Source organism: Herpailurus yagouaroundi, unplaced genomic scaffold (assembly GCF_014898765.1).
Source record: "Herpailurus yagouaroundi ecotype Mexico unplaced genomic scaffold, PumYag 188, whole genome shotgun sequence".
Classification (NCBI taxonomy): domain Eukaryota; kingdom Metazoa; phylum Chordata; class Mammalia; order Carnivora; family Felidae; genus Herpailurus; species Herpailurus yagouaroundi.
This window is the reverse complement of record NW_024412419.1, coordinates 32,890,170-32,914,487: the sequence shown is the minus strand read 5'-3', so window position 1 is coordinate 32,914,487 and position 24,318 is coordinate 32,890,170. Positions and strand designations below refer to the sequence as shown.

The 24,318-nt window shown below is 44.3% G+C and overlaps 1 protein-coding gene across 3 annotated transcripts in view; it reads right to left on the bottom strand.

Annotated features, from left to right (window-relative positions):
- TMEM178A (transmembrane protein 178A) overlaps nucleotides 1-22,267 on the bottom strand; it is a 52,912-nt gene extending 30,645 nt beyond the window's left edge. The window contains exon 1 of one of the 3 annotated variants that reach the window (XM_040496587.1): nucleotides 21,772-22,267. In XM_040496587.1, the coding sequence (XP_040352521.1) occupies nucleotides 21,772-22,171 (400 nt within the window). In that variant the 5' untranslated portion in view covers nucleotides 22,172-22,267. Of the gene's footprint in view, nucleotides 1-3,933; nucleotides 4,409-21,771 lie in introns of those variants that run through there. The other 2 variants (XM_040496586.1, XM_040496588.1) reach the window with 2 other exon arrangements.
- Between the last annotated feature and the right edge of the window lie 2,051 nt (nucleotides 22,268-24,318).

Below are 24,318 nucleotides of genomic sequence, written 5' to 3'. Positions count from 1 at the left end.
CCAGGGGCACAAATGTGCAGTGATGAAATGCTTCTGGCTGCACGTCTTTGCTGCCTGGCCGGTTTCAGACCACGCAAACGAGTCAGCCAGCTGCCAAAGGACAACCTGGGGCACATAAAGAACATGTGGGGCTCTACAACAGTACCCCAAGAGGTCCATCACTTCCTAGTAGACAGCCTGGACTGGCCTGTCCTTCATTCCAGGCTGCCTCCCCATCCTGAAAGATGGCTCAACATCCAATTATGGCCCTACCACCTGCCATCTTTATGAAATTCTCTGAGTCTTCGTTAACCTGTAAAATGGGGCTGGTAGTATTGATTTCACAGGGTATGCCCAGGACTATAAAAGAGCAGGTACTTTTATGCACGACCACCTTTAATCCACAGCTCCTGCGCTGCCCGACTTGGTCACATCTATCTCACATCTATCCAGCTCGATCTCTTGAAGACTTTGCCTAACCTCAGCTATTGGATGTGGGGATTCTTCCCCCAATCCAATTCTATCTATAAACTGGATGAAAACGAACAGAGGCCCTACCCTCAGAGAGCTTAGAGTCTAGTGAAAGACACTGGCGTTATTGAAATAATAGCACAAATAGATGCAACATTGCAACTCAGACATGAAGGAGAAGCACACAGTTCCCTGAGACCATGGGACAGGATGCCTGAGCCATGAGGGCAGTCCAAGACGGCTGAGGTCTTGAGGATAGGCAGGAATATTCTCATGGGGCAGAAGGAAGGGCATGGACAGGACTTTGAAGAGTATGATAGGAAAAGATAGGATAAAATAGTCAGAGATGGAAAGGATGGGACTTGAGGTCCCTGGGTGGGGAAAACACTTACTCTGCAACAATGCTGGGAACAGGTGACCACAGCAAACCCCCTGAAGGCATAAGGTTCCTGTTAAGAATGTAACAGACACTTCCCACTCCCCCTGAGGTTTCCCTCAGGAATCTGACAGAAGATGGCCATAGACCACCCCTCCTACAATGGAAATGAGCCAATCAGGAATGGACAACACAGCACCTAAAACTATCAAGCCAAGAAGGGTAGAACCTGAGAAGGAACAGGTGCAGACCCCACTTGAGGGGAAGGAGGAGGGCATCAGACCCTTATAAAACAAGAACCCTCGCCTATAGTTCGCAGGCATTCACTTTCGAATGCCCCCTTTCTGTAAAAAGAACTTGCCTACTATTCTCTCCCTTTCCAATCTTATATTCTAATAAACTTTTGCCTGCTGCTCATTTTGTGCCCACCTCTTCATTCTTCAAAGTTGCAAAATCCTGTGATAAGAGGAGGGTCTGAGGTACTGGGGTGCAGAGTGTGAGGGGGCCAGGGAAGGTGTTGCTAGAGAGCTGAGTGGGGACTGGAACATGGAGAGCCTGAAGGCGGATTGAGGCAGAGCCTCAATGGGAGTCGCCACAGATTACAAACGATCAGAATTGAGGACAGGCTCAGAATTGATTTTTTGTTTTTGAAACAAGTATAAAGCACTTCATTCTTGCCTTCATGTAGAGAACGGATTGGAGGGGGCCAGGAGTCACTTAAGTGATGGGGGTACAAACAGGCTGTTACAGAACTGCCCGGAGAGACCCGTTCCCCGTGAAAGGGGGAAGTCAGAGATGCCATCCAGGAGTGAATTTAAAAAAAATTTTTTTTTCAACGTTTATTTATTTTTGGGACAGAGAGAGACAGAGCATGAACGGGGGAGGGGCAGAGAGAGAGGGAGACACAGAATCGGAAACAGGCTCCAGGCTCTGAGCCATCAGCCCAGAGCCCGACGCGGGGCTCGAACTCACGGACCGCGAGATCGTGACCTGGCTGAAGTCGGACGCTTAACCGACTGCGCCACCCAGGCGCCCCCAGGAGTGAATTTTAAAACTGAGTCAGCGTCAGCCAGGTCACAGGTGGTGACGTCAGGGGAAGGAATGGGCATTCCGGACAGAGGAAGAGCTAAGGCAAAAGTGCAGAGGGAAGGAGCGTTTGCAGGGACTGACGGACAGGAGGGTCAGTGCTGCCGGAGCATGAAGTGTGAGATGGAGAGTGATAAGAATAAGGATCTGAAAGGAGAGGTTGGCAGGCAGCTGGCAGCCTAGCTTTCTCCCCACTGCAAGGCCTCACCCAGTAGGTTATCAGGAGCCACAGAAGGGTTTCAGCAGGCCAGTGATAGGATCAAGTTTTATTTCAGATAGAAGATTCTGTCAGTTGGGGGGGAAAAAAAGGGATATGAGGACATAGGAGAGTCAGAAAGAATAGTTAACTAGAAGACTGGGCGTCCACACATTAAAATACTATGCAGATATTAAAAATGATGAAAACTGCAAAAATTCTTGTGGCTTAACGCTGGCTGCAAAGCAGTATATATTATATTATCCCAAATACGTCTTTGTGTATACATTTGTGTAAAGTCTGGATGAGAAGAAATCAAACTTTACCAGGCTTCTATAACTAAGTCGCAGGGTTATAAATGATTTTTGTTTTCCTCTCTGCGGTTTTCAGCAGTTTCTACGACGAGCATATGTTTTTGTAAGCTCATAATGAGAAAAATATCAAGATTTAAACGACATAAAGTCAGCATGAATGGTCCTATCAAACTGGTGGCAACAATTTACATTTTGCTAGTGCCTGATATCCAGTGACCCTAAATCTTAAGCCACAAGATCATATCGTTCTGTGTTCACAGAGAGGAAAATGAAAAACAGGGAGGCGAAAATGATTCATTTAACGTGACACAGAGGGCTAGAGGCAGAGTAGATAGGAATGAGGTAGATGTATACACACTCTTCAGCTGGTTCAATTCTTTTTGCTGAGAAATTATTTGAACAGAACAGATCATGCACAATCCAATAATTAAGATAGCCAGAATAATTAGGAACAGCCCAACAGACTGCATGATTATCAGCCCCGATCAATAAAGCAGAAGTCAATCCGAAGCCTCGGATAAATAAGCCCACAGGCTATACTGTTATATATACTGTTATATATTCCAGAATCCTGAGCTCAAGTCTGACAGCATTTTTCTGGAAGTGAGGCGGGGACAGCATTAGTAGGGAAGAAAGCAGAAGTTGCTTCCGCACCTGTGCCCATCGTCACCCACGCTGATTGTGTTAAAAGGGAGGACAAAGCTAACACAGGTGGTAGGTACACAATCGTGGCACACGTAACTTCCACGACAAAAGAGGTGGCGCGTGTAGCCCCATTTCTCTAATTACTGATCACCTCGTGGCTTTCCCCCCATACCTCCCTATTACCCTCAAGAGGTACGTAAACACCTGGATGAAGCCACAGCTGCCGACTTTAGAGCCCCCATGCTCCCCTCCTACCCAGGATGAGCTCCTGTCCCCCACCTGGGCAAGGGAGCTGTGGTCCCAGGAAGCACCAGGTCTCACTGCTTCGCTGGGTGCACCCAGAAAGCACAGCAAAGAGAGCCCTAGGAGAGACCAACCTATGCGATGCTTATTAATTAATTAATTTACTTCAGAAAAGCTTAGAGAAACCCAGTGGTATTTTTTAATATGGCTCCTAGAGCGTGAAGCAACATTCTTGGCTTTGCCGGATGGGTGAGGTGAGACTATGGGGAGGGAGGATGGGGGGGGGGGTGTAGGAGGCTTCCCAAAATTGCCAAGCTTGCAAGATTAAACAAGTGCAAATTAGTCAGTGTCCAAATTTATGCTGAAAGGGAAGATACCGTATTTTGCAAGCTAATAAAGTGGCATTTCCATGTAAATATGCAGAAAATGAATAACCAATTTACCTTTTCTTAATCTTCTACAAGTGGCCTTGAGGATCAGTACGATGACAATTAACCAGAAGTTCAGCATCCATGGGTCCTAATTCAACTCGGCCACTGCCAACCCCCTGTATCTGCTTTATCTAAAGGAGGTAGTAATGGGCTGTCACGGCAGAGAATGGCTGGCAAGCCAAGGCTAGGAACAGGATGATGGTGGGGGACGCCCTACGAATGAGACCTGGCCTTGCCTGTCCATCATCTGACACTCTCACAGATCCGCCCATTTGCCCTCTCAGTGACCCCTTTCTATTTCTGAGCCCTCTTGGCATTCTTGCCCTACCACCGTTCATGTTTTCTCCTGCAAGGAGAGTGGTCACAAACTTTACATCGTTCCGTAAATATACCTTCATACTGTACTCATGCAAGGCTTACTTACTGCAACGGGGAAGAACGCCCCCAAAAGCCTCAAGCGCTGGCAATCAGGTCTTCAACTGGCAGGAATACCTCCTGAAATCCCTCCTAGAGGCTGTTTGCTCTAACTTCAGACCTAATTCCTACTTGCTTGTCTCCAGCCCCCTGTTCCTAGCCCATTCAAACCAGCAAAGTAGAATATAAAAAGGGAAGTTAGAGGCGGCGGGTCAGATAACAGAAGCAAAAGGAAGTGGTATTTAGAAAAGCAGCAAGCCTTAAAAAACAAACGAAAACAAAACAAAAAAGAGAGAAAGCACAATTTTTTTAAGAATAGTAGACTGTGGTGTTACTTAGTCTTGAGGCCAATAGTTCTACACACTCACTACATTCCCTACGGGTACCTAAGTACTACATCATTGTTCATAACGATCACCTGAATCACTACGCAAAAGTTAAATTTAGTGCTGTTCCAGAAGGCAGGGATGCGCATAAGGCATTGAATAAATATATCCATCCATTTAGATAAACACCAGTATTGATGCACAGAAAGGCAGGTTTCAGCTATCTGGAAAACTCACCCCGACGTCCTGATGCTATAAATAAACCATAAAATGTAATAATTTGGAAAACTCTTAGAAGTCATGAAGTCCGACCCTTCACTTTAAAAATGACCAGCTGAGGGGAGCCTGGGTGGCTCAGTCAGTTAAGCGTCTGACTTCGGCTCGGTCGTGATCTCACGGTTCCTGAGTTTGAGTTTGAGCCTCACGTGGGGCTCTGCACTGACACCACAAAGTCTGCTCTGGATTCTCTGTCTCCTTCTCTCTCTGCCCCCCTTCTTTAAATTTATTTTATTTATCTATTCTTTTTATTCTACTTATTTATTTATTTATGTATTCTTAAATAAATAAAGGTATTTATATTCTTAAATAAATAAATTTATTTATACTCTTAAATAAATAAGCTTATATATTTAAATAAATAAATTTATTTTTAAATATAAATAAATTTATATTTTGAATTAATATTTAAATATTTAAATTTAAATATATTTAAAATATAAATTTATTGATTTAAATATATAAATTTATTTATATTTAAATATAAATACATAAACTTATTTTTAAGTATGAATAAAATTTATTTTTAAATATAAATCAATAAATTTATTTTCAAATAAAATTTATTAATTTTTAAATAAATAAATAAATAAAATTAAGGAAATAACTTTCACTTATTTTTAAATAAATAAATAAATATAATAAATAAATACATACATACACACATACATACATACATACGTCCAGCTGAGGTCTAGAGAGGTTTACGTGACTCGGCAAGGTCTTCTATGCATACAGGTAGGCCTGTAGCTCCTGGTGCCCAGGTTTCCTCATCTCCCCCCTGCCCCCATATCCCACCACCGCTGGAACACTTGAACCCCCTCTGTATATAAATGGTAACTACCAGCAGTTCTAATGTCCTTCTCCTCTACCACATGTACTTACTCTGGAAACACGTTTCCTCTTTCTCCTCGTAAAAAGCTGCTTCGAGTGACGTGAAAGGAACATGCTGTGTACATTTAAGGTGCTTTTTTCTTACTCCATAAGCATCATGCTCATCGCATGGCTACGACAGAGTAATTTCACTTACCTAGTTCATAATCTCCCAGGGATTGTATAAAACTCTTCCCTAGCATTACTGTTTATAAAAGGAAAGAGAGGGGCGCCTGGGTGGCACAGTCGGTTAAGCGTCCGACTTCAGCCAGGTCACGATCTCGCGGTCCGGGAGTTCGAGCCCCGCGTCAGGCTCTGGGCTGATGGCTCGGAGCCTGGAGCCTGTTTCCGATTCTGTGTCTCCCTCTCTCTCTGCCCCTCGCCCATTCATGCTCTGTCTCTCTCTGTCCCAAAAATAAATAAACGTTGAAAAAAATTAAAAAAAATAAAATAAATAAAATAAAAGGAAAGAGAGAAACAAAATCCCAAAAGAAGGAAGAAACTTTCTAAGAAAAATATTCCCAAATCAAGGGACCAAAATTAAGACCATTCTGTGACGCCTCTCATTCTCCATGGACTTGCTTCTCTCCCTTCTTTCCCATCACCGTTCAGTGTGGTTTCCTTAACTTTTTTCCCTCCTCTTAGACAATCTTCTAAGTAGGTCTTCCAAATAACCAAATGCTTACGACAGGGGCCAGGTTAGGGACTACACTCAGTACCTTAGACCACATACTGTCTTCTGGAAGTCACACTCTGGCTCTCTCGGTGAGAACCAGCCTGACCCCAATGGAGACGATGTAGATAATTGACCTGTCTACCTATTCTCTGCTTCGTGTGGAAGGATTTCAGTGAAAACAACTGTTCCTATCAAGGATCAGAAGTTGAGCAGCAGATGTGCTATCACGGCCAGGGATGACTAAAGAGGTTACCTGGGTATATCCTTTCCTCGGCAAAGGAGGAAATTTGGGGTCAAGGAAAGTCATGGCATGTTCAAATTTTTTGAATAAGGCTTTCAGTATAATTAACTATTTAAAAAATTTTTTTAAAGTTTATTTTATTTTTGAGAGAGAGAGAGAGAGAGAGACAGAGCACAAGCTGGGGAGGGCAGAGAGAGGGGCAGACACAGAATCCGAAGCAGGCTCCAGGCTCTGAGCGGTCAGCACAGAGCCCGACGCGGGGCTCGGACTCACAAACTGTGAAATCATGACCTGAGCCAAAGTCAGACGCTTAACCGACTAAGCCACCCAGGTGCCCCTAAAATTAACTATTATGCCAGTTACAATATGTGGCAAGCAACCTAAAATATCATTTGAGGGGGGAAAAAGAAACTGAAATGAATAATCAGGATTCATAACAAGAATTAAATTAAACTGATCAAATATAACTTCCAGGTATCACACACAGTGGAATATTAAATTCAGAAAGCATATCTTTAAAACTTTTGAACAAAATGAAGTGTAACACATAACTGTAGACTTCTCATTGACTTCACGTGGATTATAAGTATTAAACACTCTTCGAAGCAAAGAAGGAATAAAGCTAGAATTTTTTCTGTAGTAACAAAAAAAATATATGAGTTTTTTTCTTTCATCAAAATCTTTTCAAAACTTCCTCAAAGACATTTAAAAATGAGCAAGTAAGGCAATATTTAAATGATACTATGCAATTTTCTAAAGGGTAATCCTTTTTGTTCTCTATTATAAACTCTGACTCTAGTCCCTAAAACCAGATAGAACATATTATTACCAATTCCCTATAAAATCCTCTAAGAAGAAAAAAAAAATTATACAGGTGAATTCTTCCAACCAAATGGCAAACATTGCTCCCACAGAAGAGAATTCCCGGAACAATACAGAAAAGTCCTGCTTTCTCTCTTGAAAGCCTCAGGAAACGAAAAAGAAAATTAAGCAGTAAGAAAGCCTGTCACATTCAAAAAAGCAAAGAAAAGAAAGACATATGGGGGAACAATCTGAACACAGGAAAAGCCTCTCAAATTTGAATTGTCCTAATGCTCACCTGCTTCTAGAGAGAACTGACCTTTTCCTATCCTTACACTTTGCAAAGTCAATTAAGCTGCTGTTTTCTGGGTATCCTGTAATTACCACCAGGTAATGGTGAAAGAGACCCTACAGGTTACGCTGATCCAATCTCTGTATGTACGAATGAGAAAATGAGGCTGGAGAGGTGAGGCGACTTGCCCAAGGTCACAGAGTGAGTTAATAACAGAGCGGTGAGGATGCCCCAAGTCTCCTGACTCCTGTCTCCTCAGAAAACTGCAAAATAAACGTGTTGGAGAGAGATCACTTCAGAATGCCAGCAAAGCTCCTGGAGAGCCACCTCTGCTGGGAGAGCCCTAAAAGTGCTCTTGTACCCCGTTCGATTCTCTAGCTGATGAGAGCCTTCTAGTAATGAGCCCGACTCAGCGGACAGCTCGGTATCGAGCCTGATGAAGGGCACAGCCAAAGGTCTTTCTGCAGTTTATTCCAGCTATTCAGGTTGCTGGTCAAAGGAAGTATGTAATTGGGCTTGCAACAATGCTATTGGAAAAAAAAAAAAAGAGTATTTAACATACCAAAACTGTACAAAGGAACACTTAGAACGAGCTTTGCAAAACACTACGTATGTACCGGGTTCCTAGTACTTATAAAGCGCCCTGCTAAGTCCTGTGAGTGAACAGGGACAACCTGGGCAGTTCCTTGAGGGGAGAGACTTCCTGTGGAGATAAGCAGAAAGACAAGAAAACCTCAATAATAATATAATCCTTTAGTGCAGGATTAAGAACATTTCAGGAGGAAAATCCCTCGTACAGAAGCACTTTGTTAATTTTACAGTGATTGTTTTGAGCACTTCAAAAATAAAAGCAGGTCATAAATGCTTTTTTACATCTAAACTATGACTACTTTTTAAAAATGCCAAGTACTTTGTCTTGAATTCATTATTAGAGTCCCAGGCTTTGAAAACTGGGAATAATTCTCCCTTCTCCTTGCCCATGAATTGCACAAAAAATGATGGAGGGGGTGACAAGAAAATGAACCAGATAGGATGACCACGACTTGAATCAATCCAATGCAATTCTTTCAACAGCCATTCTATGGAAAGATCACCATGTGCCAGATGCTGGGCTGGGTGGCATCTGTCCCTGGCCGTAAGGTAGGGAGAAAAACGGACAAGGAAACAAACCACAATACAATGTAAGAAGTGCTTTCATAGAGGAATGTATAAAACACACTGGGGTCTCAGCTAATAAAGCAATTAATTTTGCCAAGCAAGGGGCTGAGGCTAGGGTCAAGGAAGTTTAGAGAGGAAATAACAAAGGCACTAAGCTTTCAAGGAAGAGTGCCCAGATGGACAAGAGGGCACGGTGTTTCTCTGTGGATTGGCCTATTCTGGACATTTCTATAAATGGAATCATACAATACTTTGCCTTTTGTGTCTGGCTCCTTCCACTTAGCATAATGGTTTCATGATTCATCTGTATTGAAACATGCATCAGCAAATAATTCCTTTTTATGGCTGCATAATGTTCCATGGTATAATATACCACATTTTGTTGATCTATTCATCAATGGATGGACATCTGGGTTGTATCCACTTTGGGCTAATATGAATGGTGCTAGGCACATTCGTGTAGAAGATTTCATTTGAGTCCCCGTTTTCGATTCTTCCGAGTTTATTTCTACGAGTGGAATGGCTGGATCATTTGGTAATTCTGTGCTTAATTTATTGAGGAACCCTGCAGACAGAGACTTTTAATAAAAGGAAAGGCATGATAAGATTGTATTTTAGAAAGATTAATGCACTAATAGATATTTAAAGAAATAAGATCCCCATAGAGATGGTCCTCCAACGATTCACCAAATAGTTGCTCATTTGTTCTTTCCTGCTTTCTTTCCTTTCCTGCCTGCTCTCTTGCCTTTTTTTTTTTTTTTTTTTGAACCTACAAATTGGCATGCAATCTGGTGGTCCAAATATATGTCCACCCACATACCTTGTGGCTCTCCACCATCTTCTGAGGCTTCTGTGCTAAAATCCTGCTAGCTCAGCCCATCTGCAATGGTTCAGATTATTTTCTTGCCTTGAAATTCCTGCTCTAAAGAGGTATCAAGCTTTAATAAATAGGCCGCTCAGTTTCAAATAAGACGTCCAAGAGGAGCGTAGCAATTCCATCAAGAAATGTGAGGTGCGCTGGAGTGGGCTGGCTTTGAACATTCCTGCTGAGATGACTGAGATTCACCCTGACACAGTCTCCCTCCACCCCCTCCTCCAAACCCAAGATCATACACGACCAAACAACTGCCTCCTCACGTGGCCTTCCGGATTTGCAATTCTGAAAGCAAACAGTTCTTCACAGAGATCTCAAGGATTATTCAAGCCCCGTAAAGACACTGGTAAAGCGGCTCTTCTTCAGATTAGAATTGGTTAGCTTCTCAGGTTTTGACTACGTGCCTGTACCAACACATCAGGACACGGACAACCGCGGAGTGAGTTGCTCATTTCCTTTCTCCAGTTGTTGTAGTGACAGACACATGCTGTCTCTAATAATGGCCACTCGGTCACCAGTCAAGGGATGAGAATGAAATATGTTATAGTCACCATGGTTTTCCTACAAGAAATTAAAACAAGTCATACTATGGGGTGAACAGATTTTTATAAACCAAGCTGGCTTGAGGTGGGGAGAAAGGTATATTCAGAATAATGGTCGCCACAGAGCTCTTCTCTACTGTGCACTGAACTTCTACATGGGTTGAGTGGGGGGAGGGGAGGTTGGGGATGGGGGCAAATGTATATCCAGGAAGCACTAAAAACATTGAACTCACCAAAGTAGTGTGCATCAGATTTATAGCAACTGCACTATCAAATCTTAGAGTACATCCATAGCCCCTAACACACACAATTTTGAACACTTTACCTTCCATGTCTAAAAGTGCAATTATAAATAAGCCTCCTTAGAAATAATCATGAGGTCTCTAGGTCATTAGAGAGTAAAGAATCACAACGGGCTCTTCACAAAGGTACCGGGATTTCACCTGGGTGACTCAGTCGGTTACACATCTGACTCTTGGTTTTGGCTCAGGTCATGATCTCACAGTTCGTGAGTTCGAGCCCTGCGTCAAGGCTCTGTGCTGAGCCTGTGCTGTCAGCACAGAGCCTGGAGCCTGCTTCAGATTGTATCTCGCTCTCTCTCTCTCTCTCTCTCTCTCTCTGCCCCTCCCCTGCTCACGCTCTGTCTCTGTCTCTGTTTCAAAAATAAATAAATACTTTTTAACAATTAAAGAAAAAAAACAACAACAAAGGCACTGGGATTTCAAGGCACTACTGTGTGCCCAAGAAAGTTAGCAGAATATGCTGCCCCAAAACATGCTACTTTTGCATAAGGACTATTGTGAGCTGAAGGCAATTGAGAAGAAGTAGATATAAGACTACTTCTCTGCCCTCCTCCTTCCCCTATCTACCAGGAAGGTTGGAAATTCATCTCTAAGTGCTCCTGTGTATATGCACCATGCATATGTTAAATTTCTGTTGTTTTCCTTTTGTTAATGTGAATTCCATAAATCTGATTTATAAGGTCCCAAGTAGAGAAGCTAGGCGTGCAGAGGGAAAAAGGTATTTTTCTTCCCCTTTGCCCATGAGGGCAGGATACAGAGAGACAACATAGTAAATCTGGGAAAGCTAGTAGAAAACCTGGGTTCTCCTCTCAGTCCTGATCTACCTGCAGAATAACCAGAGCTGGGCCAGGACTGCCATTTGAAGTTCCCTACTGCGGCAGGCACTATGGTTGTAAACACAACAACCACATTTCCTTAGCTAACAGAAACCAAATCTTGTTACCCTGTCAGGCAGCCAAATGCTTCCTGGGAACACTGGGCCCTTCCTTCTCCAGGGCCAGAAGAAAACTTAATTGGTCTACGGGAATTCTGATCATTCCATTCCACTTCCAGGGATTGGTTTAGGGAACGGTCATGTGACAGAATTCTCACCAATGAGACCTCTGGGAAGTCTGCTGGGAGACTTATGGGAAATTACACTTTTTATCAAAGAGGTTCACCAAATGGGGTAGTCTCCCTTCCTTCCTAGTTTGAACTGTTGCTGTATGGGGAAGTGACTCATGGCACCGCTGTGACCAGGAAGAGACAAGCCTGGAGGCAAAAACAGCCATGTTGGGACTACTAAAGCCCAATAGCACTGAATCTTTAATCAGCCCAGGTGCAGGCTTCCTCCAGTCTTCTTGTTATGGGAGATAATACATTTTCCTTGTAGGTAAAGCCGTTTTTATTTAGGTTTTCTGTCATTTGGCACTAAGAGATCCTCAACTGATAAACCCACCTAGGTAAGTGGGTGTTTATCAAGCACTTTATTAATTGCCTTTTATAAAAATTAGACCCACAGCTCAAATTATAATGTTTCATACCTAATCAGAAATGCTGCTCTACCTGACCTTTGCAGAAATAAAAACAACTCCAGAAAACTCCATATATAGACTACTTGGCCAGGGGCAGGAAATAAGTCTGCCATTTTAACCTGTAAATAGAACTGGAAGCATGCTAAAACAAAAACTCTGTGATAGTTTAGAAATAAAAAACCAACCAAACAAAAAAACAAAAAAAACATGCTCTAAAAAGTATCCATGCCACAAATCTCCAAAATGAAAATCTGGCCAATTAGGAAGAAGCGCTCAATATCCCCCGTGGCGTAATCAAAATATTACTGCAGAATCATCTGTATGTGTGGATTAGAGAACAGGGAGTGACTCCGTTTAAGGTCTCTCAGAGGCTCTCAGACATATTTATTTCAATAACCGTGTCACATTTGGAGGGCATACAAAACTGTGCTCCTGTCACTTTTTAAAAATTGTCCCAAATCAGGTGTGCTGGGGCCAGTTCAGAAGACTAACCGGTAATGAGTTATTTACACAGCTCCCAATTTTCCAAGTCAGTAGTGGTGTCCAGAATGACTCCGGGGGACCGAAGCGCCCATGCGCACAATATCCATCAGCTCCCTTCACCGCCCTCCACGAAGAATATGCAATGTGGATAAAGCCCCCCACTGCCTGTCAGACTGCAATCTCTCAGCTTCTTCTATACAAGATTGAAGGGCCTCCTTTCTCCAAATGATAGACTGTTTTATAAATTAAAACAGATTCAAAATGCTGCTGATTACAACATCCCCTCCCTCACAGGCATTCTGATAATGGGCTTTCAGGAAGAAAAGGAGGGAATTCGGGCCGGTGTGCTGGGAATTGCATGTAATTGATAGGCATTCGCAGCACACGTGGAAATCTTCTACCCCAGGCATCGTCGCAAAAAAAATTGGGTGAGGATCGCCGCTCAAAGTTCCTTTCAACTCTGTGGATCTTTGATTCTACATGTGCTTACCTATTTTCCTCCTACCATGCTGAGTGTCCTTCAGAAAGAAAAGGTAACTCTTGAGAAAAAAGGAGGAAAGAACTACAACCTGACTTTCATGCTTCTTGGGCGGACATCTTCTGGCTGGATGTTCTCTTCTACTGCTGAGTAGTAAACGCTTTCCTTGCATCTTTTGTTTTGTTTGTTTCGACACCCGAACAAAGAGACGGCGCTTTTCAGAAACATTCGTGTTAGCAGTCACTGTCACTTTTCCCGCCACACTTTTCTTCAGCTCGTCTCATCATTTGTCTAGTGCTTGTGAGTTTTAGCTTTCTTCAGCCAAAGCTTCCATTGTCTGAACACCAAAGTTTCCTCCAATGTGTTGGATGCGAAGAAGGAAATGATCCAGAAGAAGTGATTCTGAAGCATCAGTGACATAAAACAAATACTGAGCTCCAGTTGGCCTGGGCTCAGTTACTCCCATTGTAACTCCCATTGTCACCGTGATGATCTGTTTCATGATTTCTCAATCCCATGACAAGGTGACCAGTTCTGTTGTTTTTCGGAATAACTTCATTGAGGACCATTTTACGGCAGGCACATGCTTAAAATTCCATGACAGCTGTAACCGTTACTGTAAGCAGTTTTCAAAATCGTGAGAACTTAAGAAATGGCTTTTGAACCCAAATTAACGACCTACCCAAACCTCCTTCCTCACTGCTCTGGGTATGGTTAGGGAAAGTACAACCCCACAAGACGGGAGGACATAGCACCCATATTTTTCACTAAGCAGCCTCTTATCTTCAAAGGCATTTCCTTTCCAACACTCAGTAATATTTGTTGACTGATCACTGAGTGAAGCAAATGCTCACATCCCCTACACCAAAGAAAAATTCCTTAAAATGTTAAACAAAAGAGATCCGAGCCAAATATAGGTTCCCCACCCTCCCCACTCCAACCATTCTCCCAACCTTGCCTGTTCCCCTGCGACAGACCGGAAGTCTGCATGTCAGTGCTTATTGGCAGATGAAAGGATTAGTGTTGATTTGCAGTTGAGTGACCTGTTGCAAAGGGACAGTCAAGCCCCCCTGGAATTATGGATACATTCGGAATTTCCAACTTCTGTTCCTGGAATCTTTTCCCTCCATACTTATATGGTATCAAATTACCCGGAGAAACCAAAAGGGAACATAGTACATCCTCTAGGTCCTTAGAGGAGAAATGAGTCGATTGATTTTTACCTGTGAACAAAACATCGAAAAGTCTGAACACTTTTCTAGCAAGTTCTAGAAAATCATTCCATGTGTCCGCAGTAATTTAAGATCACAGAAACTAAAATACGGTTGGTATTGTTTCCCTTTTTCCCCTTGCTAATGCATCCTCTGATGGATGCCCCCATGACATTATTGTTAGGTCTGCAATCAGTTTATCTGGCTGAACTCCAAGAAAGATGGAGCGCGGCATACAGTTTCCAGTTAACTCCGCAGCAAACAAAGGCTGCCGGCCTCAGACGGCCAATGCCTACTCCCATGCTCCAAGTTCAGTCACATCCTTTTAGTTAAAACTTGCAATAAAATAGATTAATCACTGCAATCACTTTTAACCACAGAGAAACACTGTAAGAAAGTGGGGAAAAAAATAAACTGACATAAATTTTATCAGGTTTCGAAGACAACGTCCACTTTCTATTTACAGATGCCTTTATTTTGATAAAAATCTTTACAACCAGTTGTGCAAAGCTTTAGACAATATCAATATTGTGCTGGTTTTTTTTTTTTAATCGTAACTGTAGGAAAAAACAAATTTTTTAAACCTAAAGCAAGTCTACACGGTCTTAAAAATGATCTTAGCTGAATTGCCCCAAAATGTGGCGTTAGGTTTTACTCCGAAAGAGACATATTGGCTATGTGATGTATTTACCAATCTTCCAGTTTGATTGTTTTTAACTTGGCCTTTCTATTTCACCAGTTGCTTTTGCAAGGGGGGAGGAAGTGAAGAGGATGACCAAATCTGATTATTTTTATTCTTTTAGCCAGCAAGCAGTACCAGAAAATGGAACCCAGATGTTCACGCGATTGGGTAGCAAAGAACAGTGGAAGCTCCCTGAGAGGTAAGATGGGAACAAGCAAGGTGGGCTGAGGGAATGAGGAGACAGCCACACCAAGGTCACAGCTTGCTTGGCAGAGGTCACAGACCAATAATCTGGGGTGCACTGCACTTCAGGTATAAGGGAGATCAAAGGAAAGGTCATGCTTGGTAAGTGTTGGGAACACCGGATGGCCCGCCTAAATTCCTTCAATGTTCCCACTCATTACGGTCTCCAGCTCAGCATCCACACTGGGAGTCTCCCTTACTCCCTCAATGGAATGTAACGTCCAGATGCTCCCCTAACAAAAGCTTATCTTCCACAGCAATCAAGAACACTTGCAATTACCAGTAGCCTGCCTGATGGGATTTGAGGGCTCTTGTTGAGCTGTGGAGAAGAAAAATCAGTAGCTAACACAAAAAAAATCACAGCAACTTGGATATAATTGGATATGAACTTTCTATGACATAGCAAAAACTCTTCCTTTTTTCTCCCTCAAAGCCATTGCTAAATGTTATCCATGAGACATGGTGGATACAAATGTCATTGATTCTGGCAATTTCGTTCACAAGCCACTTAACACACCATCCACTTTTGTGTTTAGAAGTCCGTTTTAAAAGACAATTCCTATGTGCAGACGGAAAGAATTTAAGCAAGTATTTTTTTTTTTTTTTTTTTTTTTTGCTAGCAGAGTGGCAAGTCAGAATTTAATTTCTCTTCAAGATAACCTTCAGGAGCGTTAGCAATAGAATGTGTGGAAACACACTCTGTTCAGCCTCAAAACGCTGTGCGGCAAAACTACAAATCTAGTCGTTAAGAGTTGTGTGGTATGAGCCGGCAGTTGTTTAATCAAAAAGGGCTCATTTAATACTGTGCCTAGTGTCAGAAATGATGCAGAAAGAAAATGTGTCTTCTTCCCCTCGTGCAAGATGAATGTGTGTGACATAACAGTGCACTGGGAGATCCCCCATGAAGTTCAGCCAGGATGGGAAAGATCACTCCTTTCTCTGCTCAGATGAGAGACTTGGCTCTGCTAACGAGCAGGGAGAGAAACGCTCTTCCAAGTGGGGTGTGTACGTGCCATCTTTTGGAATGCAGGGTGAAAAGAGTTGAACTTCTGTCGATATCTATTACCACATCCCTTCAAAATTTGCTTCTGTCTGTGCTTTATGATGCATGTGTTAGTACGGTCCATGCACATAATTTAAAAATGAATAAATACAAGCGATATGGAGTGCTGCTCAAAACAGTTTCAGAGACCACTTGCTTTGAGAAAAAAGAAAGAAAAAGGAAGTCTTATTGATATCCCCAGCACCCCCAAAACTAAGGAATCCCTTTGCCAGCGGCGTCTTCCGGTCCAAGAGAAGATCTGGGAACAATATGTGACCTAATGGGTCAGAGGGGAGAAACAGTGCTAGTCTCTCAACCTTCCTAGATATAGCTACTCTTGGGAGATAATTATTCTAACACAAATGATACTTTGGTCTACAAACGGGCTGAAGAAAAGCATCAATCTAATTCTGTGTCAGGTAGAACTTTGTGGGTCCTGTACAGACTATTAATTTCATGGAAAATAAGCAACAAGCGAAACAGATAAATCATTAGCAGAGTGATCCAGTGAATTTCCTACCAATTTTCCTACTTTCTTTCTCTTGCAGAGAACAAAATGACAAAGTATTTGTGTCCCACTGTCTTTGATATCTCTGTTTATCTCATTAGATGAAAAATGCTTCTGAAACCACAAGGACATGTTTTATTTCAAGTTTCAAGAATTCAATCCCAAATGATTTATACAAGTTAACATTATGCATACAGAATTATGATCTTCACATTTCTGAAATTCTATCCCTTTAAATTTCATAAAAACAAAACACTGCAACATTAATTTTCTTTTTGTTTATTGCAGGCAATATATAATCAGAATGTGATCTCCATCAACAAGGCACATATATTTGAAACATAATGTTAATTGCTTTTAATGAAGATTTTTAATTAAAAAATTTTAGGAAACTAAAGTGAAGGCCAGTAAGAACAGTTGGAACTTCTGATATAATTTCAACGACTAATCCCCATTCAAAATTAATTTCTCCAAAGCTCACCACATAATGTATTCACAAGTCTCATCAATGTTTATTTATTAAAATCAGTGTTTTCAGTTACTGAAAGCAGCATTATATAATGTTTCCAACTGAGATTCCTTCCATCTGCCCTCCTATTTGAATGTTCATCGAGTGGTTTAAACAGAGGAGTTGTACTTGGAACAGAAGGGCCGGGGACCCCAAAGGGCAGAGCACTCCATCACTATGCACTGTACTCTCTATCATTTGCCAACCAGTGCTAGCTGCCCTCCCCAAGTGCTCTTCCCATAACCTACTAAGTGCAGTTACTACATAACCCACTAGAAACTAACTGCACCACTTGATATGAACTCTACGAGGACAAATGTTTGTATGCATTGATTCATTCCTGTATCCTCCACACTTACAGTAATACAGGGTACCTAATATATATCTGTTGAGTGAATAAATCGGATGGATGAATGAATGAGTCAATGAATGAATGAAGATCCTGTCTTTAGGTCACCTCTTCTCATTTTCTGGGCTTCTTATTTAATCCATGCCACGTCTACCCGCTTTACTGGCTTTCTGTGACTTTTGCATGGACAGGTCGCATTCAAAATTCTAGCAGTCCCGGTGGCACTGAGGCACCTGAGGCTCTATGCTTTAAGTCTATTCTCTCAAGTTCCTGCAACCAGGGTCTCTCAACTTTTATATTCTTACTGGCAAGTGGAGGATGACTTCTTTGGATATAGTCCCTACTTTGACCAGTGAAGCTTCCTTAGCATCAAAAGTTAGCTGCAAGAAGGAACTACATGGAAAAATAATTTAGAATCAACGGACCAACTCAAACACAAAAGAGCCACACATGGCAAATCTTCCTCATATTGCCTTGAACATAATAGGTTTTCAGTGGGCACTTACCACACTGGATAGTAAACTATGGAAAAATACAGTGTGAACCTAATATCTCTAAAGCCTTTACAAGCTATCCCAGTGGGCAAGAGAGTGAAATGTGGACTGGTCAGCGTAGGGCTGGTTAGAGGACTTGCAGCTGGAAAAACAAATGTCTTCCAATTGTGCTGTCGAATGGCCCTCTGTCAGCCTGGTAGGCTCTATCTAGTCTTGGTTCTTAATGGATTTATCAATAATAACTTCACCGCCATTCTCATTGAAGGTCCTGCTTGTAGGGCCAGTCTAGACCTCCTAGGGTCACGCTGGGCTAGCAGTGAACTAGAATCATAAATGAAGGGTGACGATCAGAATTTGGTGACTTTTCCCAAATATCTGTCCCATCGAGACCAATGCTTTTCTGGCTCATGTGATTTCTCTTCAGTAGAGTAAGATGACATAGACTATCCGTCTATCCGTGTCATTTCTAAACTAATCTCTCATTCTCTACATTGAGACTGTTTCTGTCTCCTCTACATCTCTCAGAAATACTTGCCTGGCCTCCGGGAACACGAAATGCAAACAATCCCAACTATGAGAATGTTTTCCACATTATCAACTCACACTTTCTTCTCCCCAACTTTACTCACCTCCAGGCTTGGCCTTCTAAGTCCGTATGTAGAACAGCTAATCTCTTTCTTTTTCTCTCAAAAGCTCACTAACTATCCCAGGCAGGTCTGTGGCCCTTGCCCACCCCACCCCACTCTCCCATTTGAATCTACTTTCCTTCATTTCTTATGGTTAAAATTTCTAAAGGTTAGAACTCATAAACAAGGCAATTCAGAGAAGAAAGTAAAAATAGAACATAAGACCCTAGTTATCTAAATTTTTTTTTTTAATTTTTTTTCAACGTTTTTATTTATTTATGGGACAGACAGAGACAGCATGAACGGGGGAGGGGCAGAGAGAGAGGGAGACACAGAATCGGAAACAGGCTCCAGGCTCCGAGCCATCAGCCCAGAGCCTGACGCGGGGCTCGAACTCACGGACCGTGAGATCGTGACCTGGCTGAAGTCGGACGCTTAACCGACTGCGCCACCCAGGTGCCCCTAAATTTTTAAGTGAGATGTGATTTCAACTGCTAGATGTATATGACTCATTTAAGAAATTCATACCACAGCCACTAAGGTCTGATGCCAAGACAAAGGTAATAATGTTTCCCTAATACTGATGCCAAAATCAAATTGTTCATAGACTCACAGAATTTTAAAGCCGTTCGTTTTGCCCATTCATTTCGTAGCTAATGAAACGGAGATCCATAAGAGTTATATAACCAGCCCAAGGTAGATTAGTAGGAATGTTGAAAGTACTTGACACATTTTTGGCCATCTCCCAAAAAACAAATTATGATCCTATAATGTACTGATATCTGTCATTTTCTCCAAACTCCTCATGTCTTAATAATGTCAGCTCATTAACTTCCCAGAAAGCTAAATTTACACTGTTATTATTACAACAATGTTAAATTTTAGAACTAGAAAATTCCCTAAAGAGTAGTCAGCTTTCCTGATACCACCGACAAGCAAACTGAAGGCCAATGAGACCCAGACACTTCTTGGAGGACACATTGCAACTGAGCAGCAGAGCCCGTGTCTTCTGGTTACAGCCTAGAACCCTCTAGTGTTCTGCACAAAGAATGAGCTAAACACCATCAATATTACAAAGCTGATATTGCTTTCATCTAAAACACCGCATTCATGATGAGAAAAATATAATTCTTTTAACTAGTATAGGAATCTTATGGAAGTTGTAGTCTGGACAAACATTTGCCAGAAAGACTGTAGAAGAAGGGATTTTGAACAATAGGCAGGAGATTGGATTCAGTGACCTCTAAAGTCCCTTCCACCTTTAGGATCATTTGATTCTGGACTGCCCAAGACCTGGGCACCACAGCTAGCCAGGGCACTTCCAGAGGTGGGGAAGGTGCGGTATCCCAGGGTGGGGGTGGGGAGGTGGTCCCTCTCCTGTTGTCAGGTTAGACTCTGCCCTGCTGTCCCAGGCATTCCTCTCTAGCCAATTTACATGCAATCAACTACTGTAGGCATAGAAAGAGTGTAAGGCAATGCAGCTCTCTCGTTTCCAAAGACAGACTACGCTGCTTAGCTTTCAAAATTGCCTTGCCTAAATGAGCATTCCATAACTGAGCCTCCAAATTCAGCTTTTGCAGTTTGTTCATGTACTATGCTACTATCAGAATTAATTATGCAGCATCTTCATGAGGTGAAATCAGATTTGGATGTGAGTTAGGAGAGGAAAGAAAAAGGTTTACTTCCTTAAGGAAGGCTTCTGTCCTTATTCCTCCCCCCCCCCCCCAAAAAAAAGCTCTGGAGTCCTTCCATGCACAGACAGGTTTCAGATGGCAGTCCCCAGCTGAGCTAGCCATGGGAAGGAGGAAGTTGACATGTATGAGAAATGAAGAATATGCCAACTAACAAGACTCTGAAGGCCAAACCGTTATTAACCCCCTCCTTTCTACAGGATTCCGTTCCACACTATAATTCAACACAAGTCCCTTCTCTGGCTTTCCTGAATGGCTCCTAGATACTAAAACGTACAAATTTTAGACTTTTTCCTTTTTGCAAGAATGAGTCCAAGGGAAAGAAGGTATGCTTTTTCATCTCAGAGAAAAAGAATGTACATTAAGAGTGGAACCCTGAAAGTTAGAAGGAAGCTTCACCCATAGGACGGTCTCGTTGAATATTTTTACATGAATGAGATTACCAAAAAAAAAAAAAAAAAAAAAATCAAACTTTTGATTACATGCACGGGACCCAGGTGTTGCATAGACTTCAGAAGAGCAAACTGATGCTCTACAACTCAGTACCCAAAACCAAAACGACAAAAGCAGCCTTACACGGTATCCCAAACACGAGAGACTCCACTCCAAACCCAGAAAGCTGCACTTTAAAGGGCTTTGGAGGGTTCTCTCCTCTCACCCTGGCGTGCCTAGACACAGAGGATGGTGTGAGGAGTGATGGATCCGGAAGGCTGGAAAAAAAGTAGACGTCCTATCTGTGTGCAGCTGCCTCACCAACGAATTAATGCTATCTGAGGTCTAATCAATACGAACCCTGCACTTTGGGGTTGGGAAGAAAACCTCGGGCCTCCTTAGCTTCCCATTAGCCTGCCAGGCTGGGATGACCACACCAGTTCCGTCCAATGCCGACAGGAGCACAATACAAGAAAAAGCCCCTTTCTGCCTCTTCTGAGGCTTGCACCACTTTACTTCCAAAGGTATTTCTAAAAGGAAGGCACAACTTGAGAGGTGGCCGGCTCGGAAAGGTCGGGTCTTTCTTATTGTTACCCTCCGTAGGGGAGCAGCGGCGAGAAAAGCTGCACATGCATCCCAAGTCTGGCAGGTGTACAAAGACAGCGAAGGACGAGGGGAGAGGAAAGGAAGAGGGGCACAGGAGGCAAGGGAAAGAAAGAAGCAGCTAGAAGCCGTGGGGGGGGGGGGGGGTGGCTACAGCACAGGCTTGAGGGAAGGAGGGGAGGGCAGGATGAGAAGGGAAGAGTCGTGGAAATTAAGAGCCAGAGAAGAGAAGAGGGGAGGGACGGGGAAGCAAGAAAGGACGAGAAAGGAAGAACCGAGGCGGCCGGGAAGGATGAAAGAATGGGCCGGGGAGAGGGGCGCGGGGACGCGGCCGCGGGGACCGGCGCTCCCCGCGCGGGCGCCCGGGGCGCAGGGCGCGCCCGCCGCTCACCTTTCAGGATGAGGGTGTCGATGTCCCGGTCGATGCCCAGGAAGTAGCACTTCCTCCAGAGGCCCGAGTAGGTGGCGAAGAGCGGCCGGCCGCACTCGGCGTCCAGCCCGCCGAGCCCCAGCAGCGAGCGCCAGGACTCGGGGTCGGCGCGCCCCGGGCCCCCCGGGAGCAGTCGGCGCCCCAGCGGGGGCGAGTCCCGCAGCGGCAGGTGCGACAGCGGCATGAGGCGGTTCTTCTGGTCCGGGGGGTCGGCGCCCGCGCGGCTGCGCTCGCAGCTCTCCTTGTGGCGCCGGGGGTCGGTCTCGTACCAGTGGTCGGTGAAGATGGCCGTGACCAGCAGCCCCAGGGAGCAGAGGCTGAGGCCGAGGCTGAGCGCCGTGACGAGCGCCCGCGGCTCCATGGCTTCCCGCCCCGCCGCAGCCGCCGGTGGGCTCGCGCGCCGCCGCCAGACACAATGCACTTGGCCTCGGCTCTCCGCCGCGCTCCCTCCCGCGCTCCCCCACCTGCCCCCCACCTCCCTCCCTCCCGCGGCCTCCCCGCCCCCCCGGCTCCCCGCCCGGCTCCGCTCCTCCGACCGCCCCCCCCCGCCCCCACCGGGCCCCCGGCTCCCCGCCGCCCCCCCCCGCGCCGCTCGCACTTTCCGGCCCTCCCCCTCCCCCTCCTCCCCGGCCCCGCGGCGCCCCCCACCCGCTCACTCCCCTCGCCTCCTCTCCACCGCCCGTGCCTGCCGTCCGCCCTTCTCCCCGGCGATCCCCCTTCCCTTTTAATCCCTCCCCGCCGCCCTCACTTTTCTCTCCTGTCCTCCTCTCTCCCCCCCTAACCCTGGCCCCACTTCCCCCTACTTTTCTTCAACTCTTCCTCTCTCTTTTCCCCACTCGTTTGGTCTCGCCGTTCGCCGACTCCGTGTCCCTTTATACCCCTGCCCTGGACTGGAAGCTTCTCTCCACCTACCCCCGAGCACGCTGCCTCGCGTCCTCTCCCCTCCAACGACCTTAAAAGACATCCACCGAAATCAGACTCAGTCTTGTCACTTGTCCAAGTTGATTTTGATCAGTGTCCCGTTTTGCACCCAGAAGCAAATCCCATCCAGAGCTGGCTGCGTGGTGATATTTAACTCTTTGGAATCGTGATCTGGAGCTGGAGCCCCGGTCTCTCGACGCCTGAAGGATGCAGCCTCTTAGACCCCTTGGCCGCTCTCTGTCGGTGCTCTCTTTCCCTCTCACTTGTCCACTGCAACCTCTAAGCGTTCTCTCTGCTCCAGCCCCTCTTCTGGGGGCGGGGGCTGGGGGGGCGGGAGAGGCACCGAGTGTCACTGGAGCGATGGAACGTTGGCGGGGGATGTTCTTCCACTTCCCCTGAGCCTGTTGTGAGACGACTGCTTTTTTGTAGACCACCTCTATCTCCAGGCAGAGTGACGGCCTCCTGGAATTTCTAGAAGAGCAGAGGATCCACGAACCCTTGCAATGGCACGTGCTCTGTGAGGCGATTATTGCATTTGAATAAAGAAAGCCCCCAGGGATAGATCAGTGATTTTAAAAGAAATGATTTTCTCCCGCCCAAGTTTCTTGCATGGGATGGGAGGGTCGACAAAAAAGCAACGCTGCACGACAAAGTCCACAGCTCAGCCCTCTTCTGGTCTTCCAGGGCACTCGGCGGTCATAGATGTTAATTAGGAGAATGACAGCTTCACATTTCCTAAAATGACGAAGTGTTAGAAGGCAGGGGGTAACTGAGGGATTCAATGGCTTATGTTGTGTCGTCTTCCTACAGAGGTGCGATACCCTGGTGCCATTTAATGCCCTTGGGGCCATGTCACAGACAGAAAACCTTGCTGCATGAGCCCAGGGATGCCAATTCTTGTGTTCTTGTGCTATAAAATATTAATGATCAAGAGATTATGAGGCATTCATTAGACGCTAAATGTCATTACTGCATGATTTAATGGGACTTATTAATTAGTGCCCCACATCAATTGGTATTAATGGGATTTATACACTTCCTCTGGAATGGTGTCTGTGAAGGTGGCATGAGAATCTTGCTGGGATTTATTTCCATAGCTGTTTGTGCTGGGCAGCTTCGGAGCATATGTTTCCGATGAAGACGGTGTACCTCTTCTGAGCTGTGTAGTTCACAGATAGGTCGCTTAAGCAAACCTTTCCGCACATCGGACCCCCGTGCCCATATCTGCTGACCTGACAATGTGAATTATGGCCTGGGTTTTCTCACAGCTTCAGCACAATCTATGGGGAGCTCTGGTCTAATTAAGGAAGACAAAGAATTATAATTTTAGTGTTTCTCTCACCTATAAGCTTTTCCTTAACAGGAAACGCTAAGCTCATCAAAGGAGTCTTATCTGGATTTACACAAAAATTATGAGCCTTAGAAGCTTTCTTTTATTTATACTCTATAATGTGTGTAAAATCCTCGATCTTTGTGGATACACAAGAGAGAAATACCTCTAACAGTGAGCCTACAGTTGACATCTGAAATTCACTCAAATTGTCACATGTCTTTTTATTTAAAAAAAAAAAAATGCCTCTTGAGAGA